This window comes from Palaemon carinicauda, chromosome 36, assembly GCF_036898095.1.
Source record: "Palaemon carinicauda isolate YSFRI2023 chromosome 36, ASM3689809v2, whole genome shotgun sequence".
NCBI classification, from domain to species: domain Eukaryota; kingdom Metazoa; phylum Arthropoda; class Malacostraca; order Decapoda; family Palaemonidae; genus Palaemon; species Palaemon carinicauda.
In genome coordinates, this window is record NC_090760.1 from 62,359,622 (window position 1) to 62,376,090 (window position 16,469).

The 16,469-nt window shown below is 40.6% G+C and overlaps 1 protein-coding gene across 1 annotated transcript; it reads right to left on the reverse strand.

Annotated features, from left to right (window-relative positions):
• Positions 1–631: 631 nt before the first annotated feature.
• Positions 632–3,510, reverse strand: LOC137628660 (uncharacterized). Its single transcript, XM_068359812.1, has 3 exons — positions 2,788–3,510; positions 1,878–2,234; positions 632–1,018 (listed from the first exon to the last, which is right to left on the reverse strand). The coding sequence occupies exons 1-3, from the start codon at positions 3,508–3,510 to the stop codon at positions 632–634; spliced, it is 1,467 nt and encodes a 488-aa protein (XP_068215913.1).
• Between the last annotated feature and the right edge of the window lie 12,959 nt (positions 3,511–16,469).

Consider the following 16,469-nt stretch of genomic DNA (forward strand, 5'->3'; position numbering starts at 1 on the left):
TATGAAAAATGAAATAAACTTAGCCCTTGAAGGGACCATCTCCCTTCCTCTTCAGAATTCAAAGAGGAAGAGAAAGGGAGATGGGCCCTTCGAAAGCTGAATAAATTTCATTTTTCATACATTGTGGGTTATATATATATATATATATATATATATATATATATATATATATATATATATATATATACATATATTGTTGTGACATTAAAAAACTTTGCTGCTGCTACCCAAGCTTTATTCAACTTAAACTTCAGTAGATTATTCCCTGAAACAACCATGAACATAATTAGCTGACCCCAAAATAATTGTAATACAAACTATGTTAGATCCTCAAAGTAAATCTAATTAAACTAAATAGATACAAATGGAATAAACAAAAGGAAATTCAAAAGAAACAGAGAATTACTTGATAAGTTGCTTTGACTGTCCCTCCATCAGGTAAGTAAACAAAGTATGAAAAGATCACCAGACAAACGGTTCAGAGTGAGCTATGAAAGAGCAAAAGGACAAAACAATATTATAACATTCTTCCCCTCTAGATATAGAATTGGTTACATCACTTCATAAGTAATCAATCCCACCCATATCGGTTCGAAGCCCTTGACACTCGGGTTGATCTAGGTACTGGAGGTTATGCAGCCTCTGTTCTAATTTCAGCTTCTGGGTGAAGTCCCATACCTTCTGGAAACTCTTGATTCGTTGTTGTGGGTGACACTGGAGATTGAGATGGTATGGCCTCTGGTGACAATGAAACAGAAGGTAGTTCTTGATTTTCAGAAACAGAATTATCCCTAGGGCATGGGGCCAAGTCACACAAGGAAACCGTTGACTCTCGTCCGCTGGGATGTCTAATGTTACCATATGTTGGGTTAGCAGGTAATAGTTCATTTTTGCTTGTTCTGACAAACTTCCTCAATAATACTGGTCCTGACAACATAAGCCACGAAGGCAGAGAGCTCCCCGAGGATGAGCGGCGCGGAAATCCAAAAAAAGCGTTCATGGGGTGTGACATTAGTTGCTGTCGACAGAAGGGATCTAAGTGAATGTATCACATCAGTGAGTACTAATTCCCAGTGCTGATCGGGAAGATTTCGAGACCTGAGTGCCAGTTGGATTGCCTTCCATACAAGACCATTGAGCCGCTCCACTTGCCCATTACCGATTGGATGAAAAGGGGTAGTTCGACTTGTTGCTACTCCCTTCTGTGCGAGATAGGGTTTAAGCTCCCTGGACATGGATGAGGTTCCTTGATCCGAATGTATATACTGAGGCATCCCACACAGGCTGAATATTTGTTCTAAGCACTTAATCACTGTAGTTGTGTTCATATTGGGACACGGAAAAGCGAAAGGAAAACGAGAATATTCATCAACCACAATAAGTAGATATGGGTTGCGCGAGGCCGTCAGAACTGGTCCTTTAAAGTCAATGCTTAATCTCTCCATTGGTTGTGTCGCCTTGATGAGTGTTCCTTCTTGGAATTTGTAGAATCTTGGTTTCAATTCTGCACATATCCTGCAAGAAGCACAGACCTTCTTAACGTCCTCAGTGGAAAAGGGAAGATTTTTCGATCTCACAAAGTGCAAAGAGCGAGTGACTCCTGGATGGCACAGATTCCCATGTAGTTCAGTGAGGGTAAATGACGTAGAAACCACGGAACCGCAAAAAGCTCGGGTGAAGGCATCAGGAACCACATTCTCTTTACCGGGGCGATAATGTACTGTATAACTGAACGCTGCGAGTTCCATCCGCCATTCCTGGATCTTCTTATTCTTAACTTTAGTGCATTTCCTGTTATCAAACATGAAGGCCACAGAACGATGGTCTGTAACAAGATCAAAGTGTTGTCTAGCAAGAAAATGACTCCACTTACGTACAGCCTCCACGATAGCCCTCTTTAAAGATCCTTGACTAGTGGGAGGGGGTATTTCTTGTAGAGGCTGGAGTCTTTCCATGTCAGGCTTCATTACACCATTCCCCACACAGTAGCCAAGAATATTAATGGTATGCACAGATTTAATAATTTTAGTAGCTTTGAGAGTTAGGTTCCTCTTGTTGATGACCTCAAGAAAGCGCTGCACGTTCTGATCATGTTTTTCTTGAGTGTGTCCAGCAATAGTGATATTGTCCAAATATGGGAAAGCACCTTGTAAGTTTTCTTCTTTAACCAAATTATCCATAGTTAATTGGAAGGCTGCAACTCCATTGGTAACTCCGAAAGGTACTCTACAGAACTGGTACAGGCGTCCGTTGGCTTCAAAAGCTGTATACTTCTTGTCTGCTTCCTTTAGTGGGACTTGGTGTTAAGCGCTTTTCAAGTCAAAAGTCGAAAATATGCAATATGTTGAGAGTTCATTAACCATGGTGTCAATCCTTGGTAATGGATAAGCATCCAGTTCTGTAAACAGATTTATAGTTTGCGAATAATCAACACATCCTTTTCTTATGCCGATTAAAGGAATCGTTAACCACCACAACTTGAGTTCTCCATGGTGATATGCTATCCTCAATAACACCCTCAGCCAAGAGACGACTAGTCTCCTCTTCAATGAATTCTTTGTCATCTTTACAGTAATGTCTTGATTTAGTGACAAAAGGCTTACAATTAGGTAACAAATGCTGGGAGATAGAAGGCTCATCCACAGCAGCGGCTGCCAACAAACAGTAGGGGTTAGCACCAGATAAGTTGAGCGCTGGTTTCGGCCCACCGTATTCAATAGTCACTTCCTGATGCTGCTCTTGGAAGTCCTGACCAAGTAATACTCCTGAACATAAATCCTTCATTACTGCTAGACGCGTGGATGGATAAGTTTCCCCATTAAGATGAAGAGTCAAGTCTACATTGACATAACGTGGAGAGATTGTATGCAAAGATTTCTGTGCTAAAGCGACGTCTTTATCAGTAGGATGTATTGGTAGCTTTAATTTCCACGCTACATATTCATCTATATAACTTTCATCACTGCAAGAGTCGACAAGGGCTGTCAATTTCCGTCCTTTAATTGTTGCTGATGTAGCTGCCCGATAGAGGCTCTGAGGAAAAGAGGTACCAGCATTAGCCGCAAGAACAGGTGACTGTGAGGGATCAAATACTGTAGCTGTTGTAGATTTACCTCCATATGTAGATTTAGACAGGCACGCTTTTGCAAAGTGCCCCTTCTTGCCACATTTATTGCAAATGGAATCCTGAGCTGGACAGTGTGCACGAATATGATAGGGACCTCCACAAAAAAAGCGCTTTCTCTTCATGGACAGAGTAGTCGCTAATACTTGAGTTCCAGCAGTTACCTCACAGCTCTCAGACGTTGGTCTACTCTTCATATGATCATCTGTAATAAGTGCATGATCCGATGTAACCACAGCAGCAGTATGCCCAACATGAGGAACCATATGACTGTAAAAACTAGCATTACGTTGGGCTAGGTCTAAAGGGTAAGCCTGGTCATAAGCTGCCTGTAAGTCTAGAGTTTTATTTTCGAGAAGACGTTGCCGAATCCTAGGTGAGGCCATGCCATTTATAAAAGCATCCCTGATCAACTCTTCTCTGTATTGTTCTGCACTAACTGACTTTAAATTACAGTCCCTACTTAGATTACGCAATTCTCTCAGAAACTCATCCAAAGTTTCTCTTGCCTTTTTTTGGCGAGTAGCAAGTAAATGTCTGGTGAATATTTCATTAGGTGCCTTAACATATAACTTTTCCAACGTGGAAATGGCAGTATCATAATCCACACACTCCTCAAAATATTCACCAGACAAACGGTTCAGAGTGAGGTATGAAAGAGCAAAAGGACAAAACAATATTATAACACACACACACACACACACACACACACATATATATATATACACACACACACACATATATATATATATATATATATATATATATATATATATATATATATATATATATATATATATATATATATATATATATATATATATATATATATAGTGTGTGTGTGTGTGTGTGTGCGTGAGTGCGTGTGTGTGTGTATAGTTTTGTTAATACTTTCTCATTATAACAGCAGTTTAATTACAAGTTTTTCGTAATTCTATATATGAGGGAACTTTCATTATTTTAGGAATTATAAAAATAATACTTAACTATAAAATGAGACTAAATTAAATTCTAACGTCAAGCGCAAAGTCACCAGTCATTCAAATTTAATTTTTAACAAGCGTAATCACATAATTAATTTCGATTTTTTTTTCCTTTTCTGTTATTATCTGTGGATAGAGTATTCACAAAATGCATAAAATTATGTATTACTCTAAAGATAATTTATTTAGGTAAATGTTGAAAAAAAAATTATATTGATTTTGATATCATGTTAATTAATTAGCCTATGTAAATACCTCTTTAGTAACGTCTTCTATGCTACAATTTTTATGATTGCAATAGCTTTACTCCATTTTCCATATTCGTATTGATTTTAACGAGATTAATAAAAAAGTAGTAGTTGCTATTATTTCAAATGTTTATAAAAGGAGACAAAAATATACTGTAGAGCGTAAAAATCCAAGTCACTAAATAGCCTACATTTCAATGAAATTATTTGAGCACCTAGGCCTATTCCCGAGGTCATTTAAAAAAAGAAAGTGAGTAGATCTTCATTTCCAGTTATTATTAACGCATTTAAAATCTTTATGAAAGATGTATTATTATTATTATTAGTAGTAGTAGTAGTAGTAGTAGTAGTAGCTGAAAAAGCATGATGCTATAAGCCCATGGGCTCCAACAAGTAAATAGCCCAGTGTGGAAGGGAAATAAGTGTGTCTGAGTGTACCCTCAAGCAAGAGAACTCTACCCCAATACAGTTGAAGACCATGGTATAGAGCCTGGGGCACTACCTAAGTCTATAGAATAATGGTTTGATTTTGTAGTATCCTTCTAATGTACTAGAAGAGCTGCTTACCTTAGCTGGAGAGCCTCTTTCACCCTTACTAAGAGGAATGTAGCCACTGAACAATTACATTGCAGAAGTTAGCCCATTGAGCAAAGAAGAATTGTTTGGTTATCTCAGTGTTTTCAAATGTATGAGTACAGAGGAGAATGTGGAAAGAATAGACCTGATTATAAGGGCTATTTATAGGTAAAGAATAATGAGCCGTAGCCAGAGAGAAGAATCCAATTTAGTACTATCTGGCTAGTCAAAGGATCATATAACTCTAGTTGTAGTATATCAACTGGTGCCCTAGCCAACCTATTACTGTTTCATTCAGCTAAAGAGTAAAAAGAATAAATGCTTGTTTTTACAAATATAGTATTCTTGTAATTACCACTTCTGTAACAAACTATAGACGTTTCTTTTATTATTGAACCAATAAAAAACATTGTTTTCATATTTTTTCTTATGCTTAGCGTTTATATTTCAGTTATTCCGATTTAAATTGAAGTTTCTAACGCAAAAAGTAAAGTCACCATAAACAATTATATGAAATTATTGGTTTTACGTAGTTTTGCTTTGAGTAATAAGCAATTTTTTCTTAGTTTTTATTTGTTATTTAGATTTATACATAGCATATTAAATTATGCACTAATAACAAGAAAATCTATACAGCTAAATGGTATTTACAAAATTTAATTTTCAGATACACATTACTAAATTTTCCCCACATTTATACATAATTCCCGGGAATGTTCAAATTTGTAAAGTATTATTTGATAAATTGCTGATTAAAATAAGACGAAATAAGCTTTGTATCTTAAAACCTACAGCATTAGGGCTTACAAAAAACCCTTATTGGGCTCAAGCCATGTCGTCCTGATGGAAGTTTCTTATAGTGGCTTCCTAACGGATATATGTACTACAGTGATATTCCCAGCGAATTTACCTTTAGGTCTCCAGAATTCTAACTCCTGCCGCTAATATCCTTAAAATTTCTCTCAAGGATATCGCATAATATCAGGGACGTATATCTTGATACGCCACATAGCGATCTTCACCCCAAACAGCGTTTTCGTTTCAAGGGGGAAGAGTGTCAATTTTGGAAGGGGAGTCGTTATCAAGGTTACCCTACTTCCCATACTACTATTGAGTATCAAGATGGCGCCATATCCAAGGTGGCGGACATTCCTAATTCTAGCGAATTCGCACGGTGGTGTTCCCTGTTGATCTAACTTTTTCGATCGATTTCGCAAGGATTATTATGCAATCTCCAGCTTCTTTTGCCTCTGGAAAGTTGAGTATTGATTCTTCACAATGTGTTTCACAGCAAAATTAGAGTAATTTATTGTGACTAGGACCTTGGCCTGTTACCGGAGCCGCCATGGATGCTGTCGTTCGTTAGGCATGTGTTATTTAGTTAGAACGACATTCCCGACTGAAATAGCATTAATTAATCATTTATGAAAGCTCTTTAGGCATTTTATATTTGTAAAGATATTTATAATATGCATAATTCTCCTTTTTCTATGTTGATCGTATAAGTTAGAGTTTCGGTGACTTAAGTAACCGAGATTTCGTCTTGCCTAGGTAACCTAACCTAGGCTATATAGTATACTTTCAGTCATTTCCCTGGTTACCCTCGTGTATGATTTTATCAATTCAGGAGGAGATAGATATCTCCTAGAATTATTATATAAACCGATTCTCGTCTCCAGTGGAGATTTAAGGGTAATCCGTCCTTCCCTTTGAATAAAGCCTTAGGCTACAACCCTAGTGGGTCCTACCTCGAGTTTTCATTCAGGCATGACTAGCCTAGGGTTTTCTGTCCCTTCCCTTAGCCGCAGATAGCAGGTTTTGGGATTCAGTCAGAACCTCAGAGTATATAGTCTTGTGCCGGAAGCCAGCCGGCAGGGTGAATAGTCATTCTCCTGCCGGCTAGGCTGCCGGCATAGGAGGCTAGCCCTCCCTAGGCCGCACTTGAAGTGGTTGTATGATGCCGCCACCTTCTCCCTGCGGTCTAGAAGACTAGTCCTATGCTCGCAGACCCTAGGCTGGATAATAGAGATTCTCCTGCCGCCTAGGATGGTGCCGATACTGAAACAGGGATTCTGAAGGGTGTGGTAGGACCGGTAACCCTGCCGGCTCCTTCCGAACGTCATACAGGACCCTTTTCCCTTCCCCCCTCTGTCCTTTAGTGATGGCCTAGCCATTGTAACTCTTTGGGCCGTCGTCCTGCAATCTCACCGATTGCCGGTGGGTTGTGGGGCCAGCCGTACTCCTACTCAACAGCTGTTGTGTGACTTCCTGCGGCTATGCCGGCTGCCGGCAGCCATGATGGTCGCCGGCGGCCATGATAGCTGCAGGCGGCCATGCCGGCTGCCGGCGGCTAGGACAACTGCAGGCAGCCATGATGGCTGCTGGCGGCAATGCCGGCTGCTGGCGGGTATGCCGGCTGCTAGCAGCTATGCCCACTGCTGCCAGCCACGACGACTACCGGCGGCCATGGTGGCAGCCAGCAGCCATGTTTACTACAACTGCTAGCGGCTATGACGGCTGCCGGCGGCTATGCAGGCTGCTGGCAGCCATGATGGCTTCCGGCGGCTGGGGGTTGCCGGCGGCTGCCAGCTGCCGGCAGCCATGATGGCTGCTGGTGGGAAGTCTCTTCTGTCACCAAGGTTCTTCATTCCCCCCATTGGACTGCCGGCCACAAGTGCTATTGCTGGGGTACTAGCCTGGCAGGCACAGACAGTGGCTGATTCAGCCGGCGGTATGCCGACTGTACCAGTGCTGCCGGTGCTAGCCTGCCAGCCATTTGCCGGCCGGATCTTGCCGGCAACGGTACTGGTGGTCGGATGGAAGCCTGAATGATACATTTTCCTCTTCCATTTGAACCTTCTTTCTGGAGAAAGGCAGTAAATTAGATATTTACATCTTTATTTAGTGTATACATACACAGTAATAAGGCAGTCCTTCACTCCATGCTTCATCTCTCTCTTTTAGCTAGCATGCTGGCCGGGCTGTGCCGGTAGGGACTAGCTATGCAGGCTATATTTCAGTATATGTTTATACAGTAGTCAGTATATTTGCAGTATAGGATATACTGCAGATAGAAAACTATTGCATATAACATACTAGTAGTTATTTTACAATATATCTTGGGTATTCTTGCCCTGGTGTTTGCTGAGACCAATCCTATATTGAATGAATAGAATTTCTTCAATATTCTGATTAGAAATCAGTTTATGTTTTACCTTACAATATTAGATAAATTAAAGGGCTGGTGGTAGTACACTTTTTATCCTTAAAGGTTAGAACCCTTATCCTTGAGTTTCCCTGATCAGGAAACTCTATGATTTTAATATTGGAAGGGAAGGCCGCAGCAAATGGGCTTGGTAGGATAAACAAATATATGTCTTTTGTATTTCCTCGTCCAGTCGGCGTCATGCCGGCTGGACCGTGCCGCCTGATGCTAGCCATACTGGTATCACACTGACTGAACTACAATATATAATTAGACAATAGTCGATATTTTGCAATATAGTACATACTGCAAACAGAAAATGTTAGTATGATTATACAGTAGTTGATTTCTAATATATCTTGGGTACCCGTGTGCGGGCTTCTGCTGAGACCGTTCCTATATTGAAAGAATAAAATTCCTTCAATGCTCTGATTAGAAATCAGTTATCCTCACCCCACAGTGTTAAATAATTAAGAGGGGCAGTGACAATGTACACTTTTCTACCCCTACTGGTTAGAACCCTTTCGTTCGAGTTGCCTTGATAAAGGAATCTCTTTATAGTTAATACTGAGAGGAGGTAACAGTATTTGCTTGCTAGGGATACATAAGTATGTGTCTCCCACTATCCCTTTCTAGCTTACTGTCGTAAGCTATTTTAGTTAAAAGATGACTTTTACATATTGCTTATCAGTGAGATAATCAATTGTATACTCATTCTGCTTTCCTTTCTTTACAGGAGGAACCCCGGATGACATGTGTTGCAGTCTTCTGCAATATTAAGAGTAAGTACTTTTATGGTCATAATACATGCAGGTTTCATGCCCGCTGCAATATTATTTCCAAATCCCTGCAATATTGGAACCACCAAGTTTGCAATATCTGCCGGACCTTAGTGTCCGAGGGTTTTGATAATCCCAAATCAATGGAGTCTAAGGATGCATCTCGTAAGAAACTACGCAATTGGGTAAGAGGGTTCCAGAAGATCTCTCCGGGACCATACCTACCTAATGATAGTATGCATAGCTTACTATTCCCGAAAGTAAGTAGGGAAATAGTGGTGCCCCAGGCACGATTCGCACCTTCCTGCTTCCAGATAGCCTTTGGGACGGAGGGCAGGAAGCCCCCCCCCCCCCCACTGGGAAGAAGTGGACAATGTCGTGTCGGAATTGCCTCCATCTGTGCCGGCACTGGAGCCGTTAACCTCGACATCTTTACCTTTTACCCCTCTATTAGACAAAATGGACCAGTTGCTGGCCTATATGAAGGGTCTAATGGAAAACTTTCGCAAACAAGGCGAAACGGAGGAAGCGAAACTCAAGATAGAGCTCTGTGAAGCTCCACTTGTCGCTCCCCAAGGGTCATACAAACGACCCAGAGACCAAGACCTTCCGACATGCAACAAAACCAATCCTAGGAGGTATGCGGAGCTTATGCCAATTTTAGACGGCAAACTCTACATCTCGGAGAAGATGGGTGCTGTTCCTTTAGACGAAATCAACTTTTGGCCAGGCTTTAATGCTTTCCCTAATTGCTTCATTCGACTGAAGCATGAACCAACGTCAGGAAAAGAAACGGAACCGAAGCAGGTCATGATTCTCGACCATGATAAGGCACAGGCTATCTTGTCCTGTAGCCTGAGAAAGGCGGGTTACTTGGTGTCGAAAGTGTTCGCACTAAGTAACAGACACCTTACCTTTCTTGCTCCTGCTTCAATTACATTCCCCTTTACATGGAAGGCATTTAAATCTGTTGCCAAGGCAGTAGAGGCAGGCAAACCATGTTCTGCACTCGAGGAGTGCAAGCCTTTGTCACTAGCCTTACCAATGCAGGAGAAGGATTGGAAAGAAGTCCACTTAACCTTTTCAGTAGGGAAACTAGACGCGAATGTTGCTGGATGACAGTTTAGCAAGAATCTCCCTAAACTTTCTGATTTTTTTTTTTTGAAAGGAACAAGAGACAAAGGAGAGACTTGCAGCCTTCCTATCCCTACAGAACTGCATAGAGTTGTGTTCAGCCCATCAAAGTACCCAAGACATGCTCATGGTCTTGGCCAAAGTGCATATGGCCACCTTAGTAAAAGACCTATATGCCTTTATGAAGGCTAGGAGAGCCAGTAGGGAGTTCGTGTTCGATGCCGCAACAGTGAAACATGAAACCATGAAGCTGATATCTTCCAACATCTGGGGTAGAGACCTCTTTCCAAAAGAGGTAGTCATAGAGGTGATTGAGAAAGCCACCACGGAGAATACGGGACTTCTCCAGGAGTGGGGCATCTCTTCAAAGAGAAAGTCTTCCACGTATGTGGGTTCCCAACCTAAAAGGAAGACGGAAAAATCTAGAATTTTTCCTCGGCCTGTTCAACAACATCCCACAGTTTTGATGACCGCGGTGGCGTAGACAGGCTGTCGAAGAGGTAAACCTTCTGATCAGTCAAAGCAAAGAGATGCTTCTGGTAGGAGGGAGGTTCCTTCATGATCGCTGGGCCTTTGATCCTTGGGTCCAAGGCCCAATCAAGATGGGACTAGGATGGAAAATAGACATCACTCCACCATCATTTCCTCAACTCTTCCTACACTTCAACACCGTTCTGGAAAAGTATACCTTAGAGCTCTAGAGAATACAGGTGTTAAGGAAAGTATAGTTCATCGAATTCCAGGGAAGGCTGTTTGGTATTCACAAGAAGGACTCAAGAAAACTCAGAGTCGTTCTGGCCTTGTTGCCACTCAACAAGTTCAAATAAAACTGCAAGTTTAGAATGTTAATACTTCTGAACATAAGGACCCTATTTCAAAAAGGGGTGTTCACAGTCTTGTCAGACCTGAAAGATGTCTATTGGCAGCTTCCAGTCAGTCGCCCCCTCTCCTCCTACCTAGGATTCAAGTTACAGAGGATAACGTATGTCATAAGAAAGATACTTGTCAGACTGAACAAAGTCCTAAGTATCTTCACGGAATTGGCGGACACAGTCACGCAATAACCAAGCCTAGAAATGGTTCAGTTAACAAAGTACCTGGACGAAAGGCTGGTGCGGGCAGCACCCGAAGTGGCTGGTCTACGAGCATCCAAGGAAGTGATCAGGTTCCTGGAACATCAGGGATTCTCTCCAGCTCAAAGGCTTCAATGCTTAAAAAACCATTGAACCCTGGGGTCACACCAGCTCTCCTTTCCCTTAGGGATGTAAAAGGAGATCGTAGGGTCGGTCAAGAGACTATGGTAATCAGTCAGGATTCCAAGATGCTGACAGAAATTAGTTCTAAACTCTGTCCAGTTTGCAATAGTGACAGACCCAGTCTAAGAGCACAGCTGAAAGATGCGTTAAGAGTCTAGAGAAGATACGCATCAAATGCTCGAATAGATCTAAAATGACCGATATCGGTCTTTCCTTCATCGCTTCCCAAACAATGGTCAAAGGCCAAAAGCCTATTGAAGACCGTACCCTTCCAACTATCTCGACTATTGAAGATCATCCGCATGGATGCCTAGTCGAAAGAATGGGGTGTTCACTCCCATCAGAGGAAAATCCGAGGAACTCGGTCGTTTCTATCCAAGGCCATGGTAGTCCTGTCGTGGTTGGGGAATCTCTCTCCACGCAGATCAGACCTCCTCAGGCTGATCTGGGACATTGAAGCGATAATGAGACGTCGGAACCAACAAGGCTAGAGAGCGTCTCATATAGTTTAGGTGATGTTAGCCATCCCTTGCCTAAAAGGATGGCACTTATCAGCAGTTCATGTACAATCGATCCACAATGTGACAGCGGATGCTCTACTCAGGCTCAAGACGATAGAGTTAGAATGGACCACAGACGCAGACCTATTCTCTCCCAGATGGGAAAAAGTCCCCGAGCTGCAGATCGACCTCTTCCTGACGAGCGTCATCAAGACATTACCTCGATATGTAGCCTCATACGAGGATCCTCTAGAGGAGATAACAGGCACCATGTCTCTAGTATGGAAGAGATGGACTCATGAATTTCTGTTCATCTCATCCAATCTCCTGCTGAAGGTCCTCAACATGCTGAGAACCTTCCAGGGAGGGGTAGCTCTGGTTACTCCCAAATAGCTCCAGAGCAACTGGTTCCCTTTAGTGAAGGAACTGAGGTTGAGGCTGGCCCTAGTACTGTACCCAGCACTATATCAGAGGGTTCAGAAGATAATTGCCTTCAATTTATCACAGAGAGCCTAAACCCTTTATTTCATGATTTTCTTGCCCTAGCGGTTAGGAAAAGATTTGGGATCTCAGAAGGCAATATAGAATTCTTAGAAGAATAAAATTCTAAGTCAACTAGAAGACAATATGAGTCATCTTGGAAAAAGTGGGTCGCTTTTGTAAAACCAAAAGGACCGAAAGAAATTTCAATGAAGTTCTGTCTGTCCTTCTTTGTCCACCTTCATAATAAAGGTCTGGCAGCCAACACGATAACTATGTGCAAGTCAGCCTTGACTAGACCTCTTCTATATGCCTTTCAAGTGTATCTGGCTGTGGAGGATTAATTTTTATTTACTTTTATTTATTTTCATTTTTTGTTGTTTTTGCCAAATCCTGAGAGAGAGAGAGAGAGAGAGAGAGAGAGAGAGAGAGAGAGAGAGAGAGAGAGAGAGAGAGAGAGAGAGAGAGAGAGAGAGAGAGAGTGTATCGATTGTTTGTTGTGAGAAAGACTGTTGTTATAAATAAGATTGTTTGTTTACTTTTAGCTAGGTTAGGAGAGTAGTAAATGTTTCGGAGCGAATGCTTTTTTTTATTGACTGCGACTTGAAGCAGTTGTGTGATTTGAATGCTGGGTTATATTTCTTATTCTTTTACCAGCGTGGAAGTGTTGATTTATTTTCTGAGTAAGTACAGTTATGTTATATATGCTTGTCGTGATTGTGAATGAGAGAAACAATTTATTATTTATCTTTGATTATAGTGCGATAGTTTAGTTAGCTAGGAGTGTCCGTAAGTGTTTTTCTTTTTTATTTTTGCAGGCAGTAATTCCTCCTTTAGAGATATTTATCTGATGTGTAATTGATTGTTGACGACTAGGCCTGTAACAGAACTTGATGCGACTGCTCGGATTTATTTAATTGTTAATGACCTGGACCGAATGAACTTGCGATTGATGATGATGAAGATGAAGATGATGATGATGATGATGACGATGATGATGATGATATCGACACCTATGACCCAAGGAGTTAAGGCCGTTATGGCAAATTAAGAGACTCTCATGTTTCTCATATAGTGGTGTTGTGCCAATAAAGACAGTTTGGCTCGGTGAATGATTACCAAAGTGTCTTTTTTTTTTGTTGTGACTGTTATCTTGCAAAAGTGCTAGTAAACACACGCAATACTACTGTAGGTTTTGTTTTAAAGATTTGGGTTATGGTGATTTGGTTGTCTGGGCTTAGTATTAAGGTTTTGGGATTGAAATTTTTTTGGGTAATTTGAATGTTTTTTTTTGTAATAAGTATTTGTTTTAGTTTTAAGAAATATAGTTATAAGGTTATGTTTTGTTTTTATGTCCTTTTTGTCCCAGAGTCCCGCTGCTGATAACGTAAGGGGAAAGTTTGTATTGAGGAGACATTGGTCTGTTTAGAGTGATTCAAGGGTGTGGGGGTTGTTCTTGCAACATCCCGCCACATGGTGAATGAAATCTTTAATAAGATTCCGAAAGCATGCACAAGGTTTAGGCCTGCAGCACCTCCAAAGTCTATCTCACGGTCTTTGGACGAGGCCCTACATTATGCTTCATCTGTGAACAATGAAGATTGTTCCCTCAAGGATCTAACCCAGAAAGTTATTTTTGTGTTCGTTATAGCCTCTGGGGCTAGAGTTAGTGAAATAGTAGCCCTAACTAGAAATGAGGGCCACATTCAGCTCACAGAAGCGGGAGAACTGAATCTCTTTCCTGATCCAACCTTTCTCGCTAAGAACAAGCTACCCACTAAGAGATGGGGTCCCTGGAGAATCTGCCCTCTGAAGGAAGATGTCTCTCTATGTACTGTAGAGTGTCTAAAGGTCTATCTTCGTAGAACTTCAGACGTCAGGGGAGGACAGCTCTTTAAAGGAGAAACCTCTGGATCAAACTTATCCCCAAAACAACTGAGGGCGAAGCTCACCTACTTTATTCGCAGAGCAGATCCTGACAGTACACCCGCAGGTCATGATCCGAGGAAAATTGCTTCATCACTGAACTTTTTTCAATATATGGACTTTGAGCGTCTTCGCTCATATACTGGAAAAAATCATCCAGAGTGTTCTATAAACACTATGCTAAGCAGGTCCATGAACTGAAGCATTATGTGGTGGCGGCAGGTAGTGTATTAAAACCTGTCGTCTAATTACTGCGATGAACATTTAATTAATTGGGACTATCAATTAAAGGGAAAAGTTGTCAACACTTCTAGTGTGATACCCTTTAAGTGAGTGTTACCATGGTGACACTAAGTCTGTTCAAAATCTCAAGTGTGGAATTATACAGATAACACTTGTGCTGTGTGTACATAGTACACAGTGTTGATAGGATACAACATTTACAGGAATTATAAAGGAAAAATTTATTAAAAAAATTTTCAGTCTTAAAGTGCCACTCATCATGTCTTCCCTTTCAAAGGGGGAAATTAATTTCTGTATACGTTGCACGTATGATTGCTTTATCATGTTACATTCGTTTCACTTGTTATTTCATTTAGTCATTTATTAGAAATAAATGTCTATTACAATGTAATTGCGTCCTAATTTACCCGGCAATTTGCATATTTAAGATGCCAGAGTTCTTTGACTTACTCATGTAAGTAAACCTCATATCATTGTATGCTTACAAACAATAGATATAATGGACACTGATATTGTTCCGGCAATATATACAAACCGTGAGGCCGTTCGTATACTCAGTGAATACTTATGTTTGTTCATACAATATAAGCTGACCTTGAGGCCCCTTTTCTACCGTCTAGTATGACTCTTCCCAGTAGGGGGCAGGAAGCACTAACATTGTTTATGATTAGTGATAATGACAGATAACGGTAAGGTCATTTGTCTCAAATGGTCCAGATTTCTATAGAAAAAATTGTCCCAAGGTTAAGGCACTGATGAAAATCGACAGATACAGTAGTACTCCGGTATGCTTCTATCAGGACGACATGGCTTGAGCCCAAAAAACCGATTTTGAGCGAAGCAAAAAATCTATTTTTGGGTGAGATAGCTATGTCGTCCTGATGGACCCACCCTCCTTTTCTATAGAAAAGGTCTTCGCAGAATCCCTCCCGAAACTACTATATCTGTAGCACCATCCTCAACGCTACAAGGAATGTCCGCCTTCTTGGATATGGCGCCATCTTGCTACTCAATAGTAGTATGGGAAGTAGGGTAACCTTGATAACGGATCCCCTTCCAAAATTGCCACTCTTCCCCTTTGAAGCAAAAACGCTATGCGAGGTGAAGATCGCTATGTATCGTATCAAGATATACGTCCCTGATATCATGTGATATCCTTGAGAGAAATTTTAAGGATATTCGTGCCAGGAGTTAGAATTCTGGAGACTTGAAGGTAAATTCGCTGGGAATATCGCTGTAGTACATATATCCCTTAGGAGGCTACTATAGAAAACTTCCATCAGGACGACGTGGCTATCTCACCCAAAAATAGGTTTTTTGCTTGCTCAAAATCCATTTTGTTACAACTTCTCAGTACACAAAAAATCCTTGACACTTCAGGGTTAGTGAGTTACACGAACTACTGGCGATAAAAGAGCTAATGTTAATAGTGTATAATGAGTAATGCCTGAAACCAAGTTTAATTTACTTTTAAACCATATTGAACCTTTGAAAGATTATTGTTATTTATATGTTATTTTATAGTAAAATACCCAATGTTAATATATACTTTTATTTTACTACATTAGCTAAAGAGATCACCGAAGATATCATGTCCATGAGGAATTGCATAATTAAAATATAACAGAAACTCTTAGTAAAATATCTAAAAAAAACTATCATAACTCCAGTCGTCACAAAGTAAATTATTACCCAAAATAACAGATATTCCCAATTCCAGTAGAATATCAAAATATCACTGATATTTAAAAAAAAATAAATTAGTATCCTAAAAAGACACATATACTAAAGAAAATGGTCTCATGAGATTTTTAAATTAAAAAAAGGGTCATAACAGCAATAAAACTAGTAACTGCCCATAAAATTAACTCTTGTTTCTGAAAATTAACCTGCTGCAACTGTCTGCTCTAATTTTGTGCTTTCTGAAATAATCTCAAATACAAAACTTGTAGCTATGTAGTGGAATGGCTCACCTTATACTTCTTGTAAATTACATCCCATATCTTTGGGAGTAG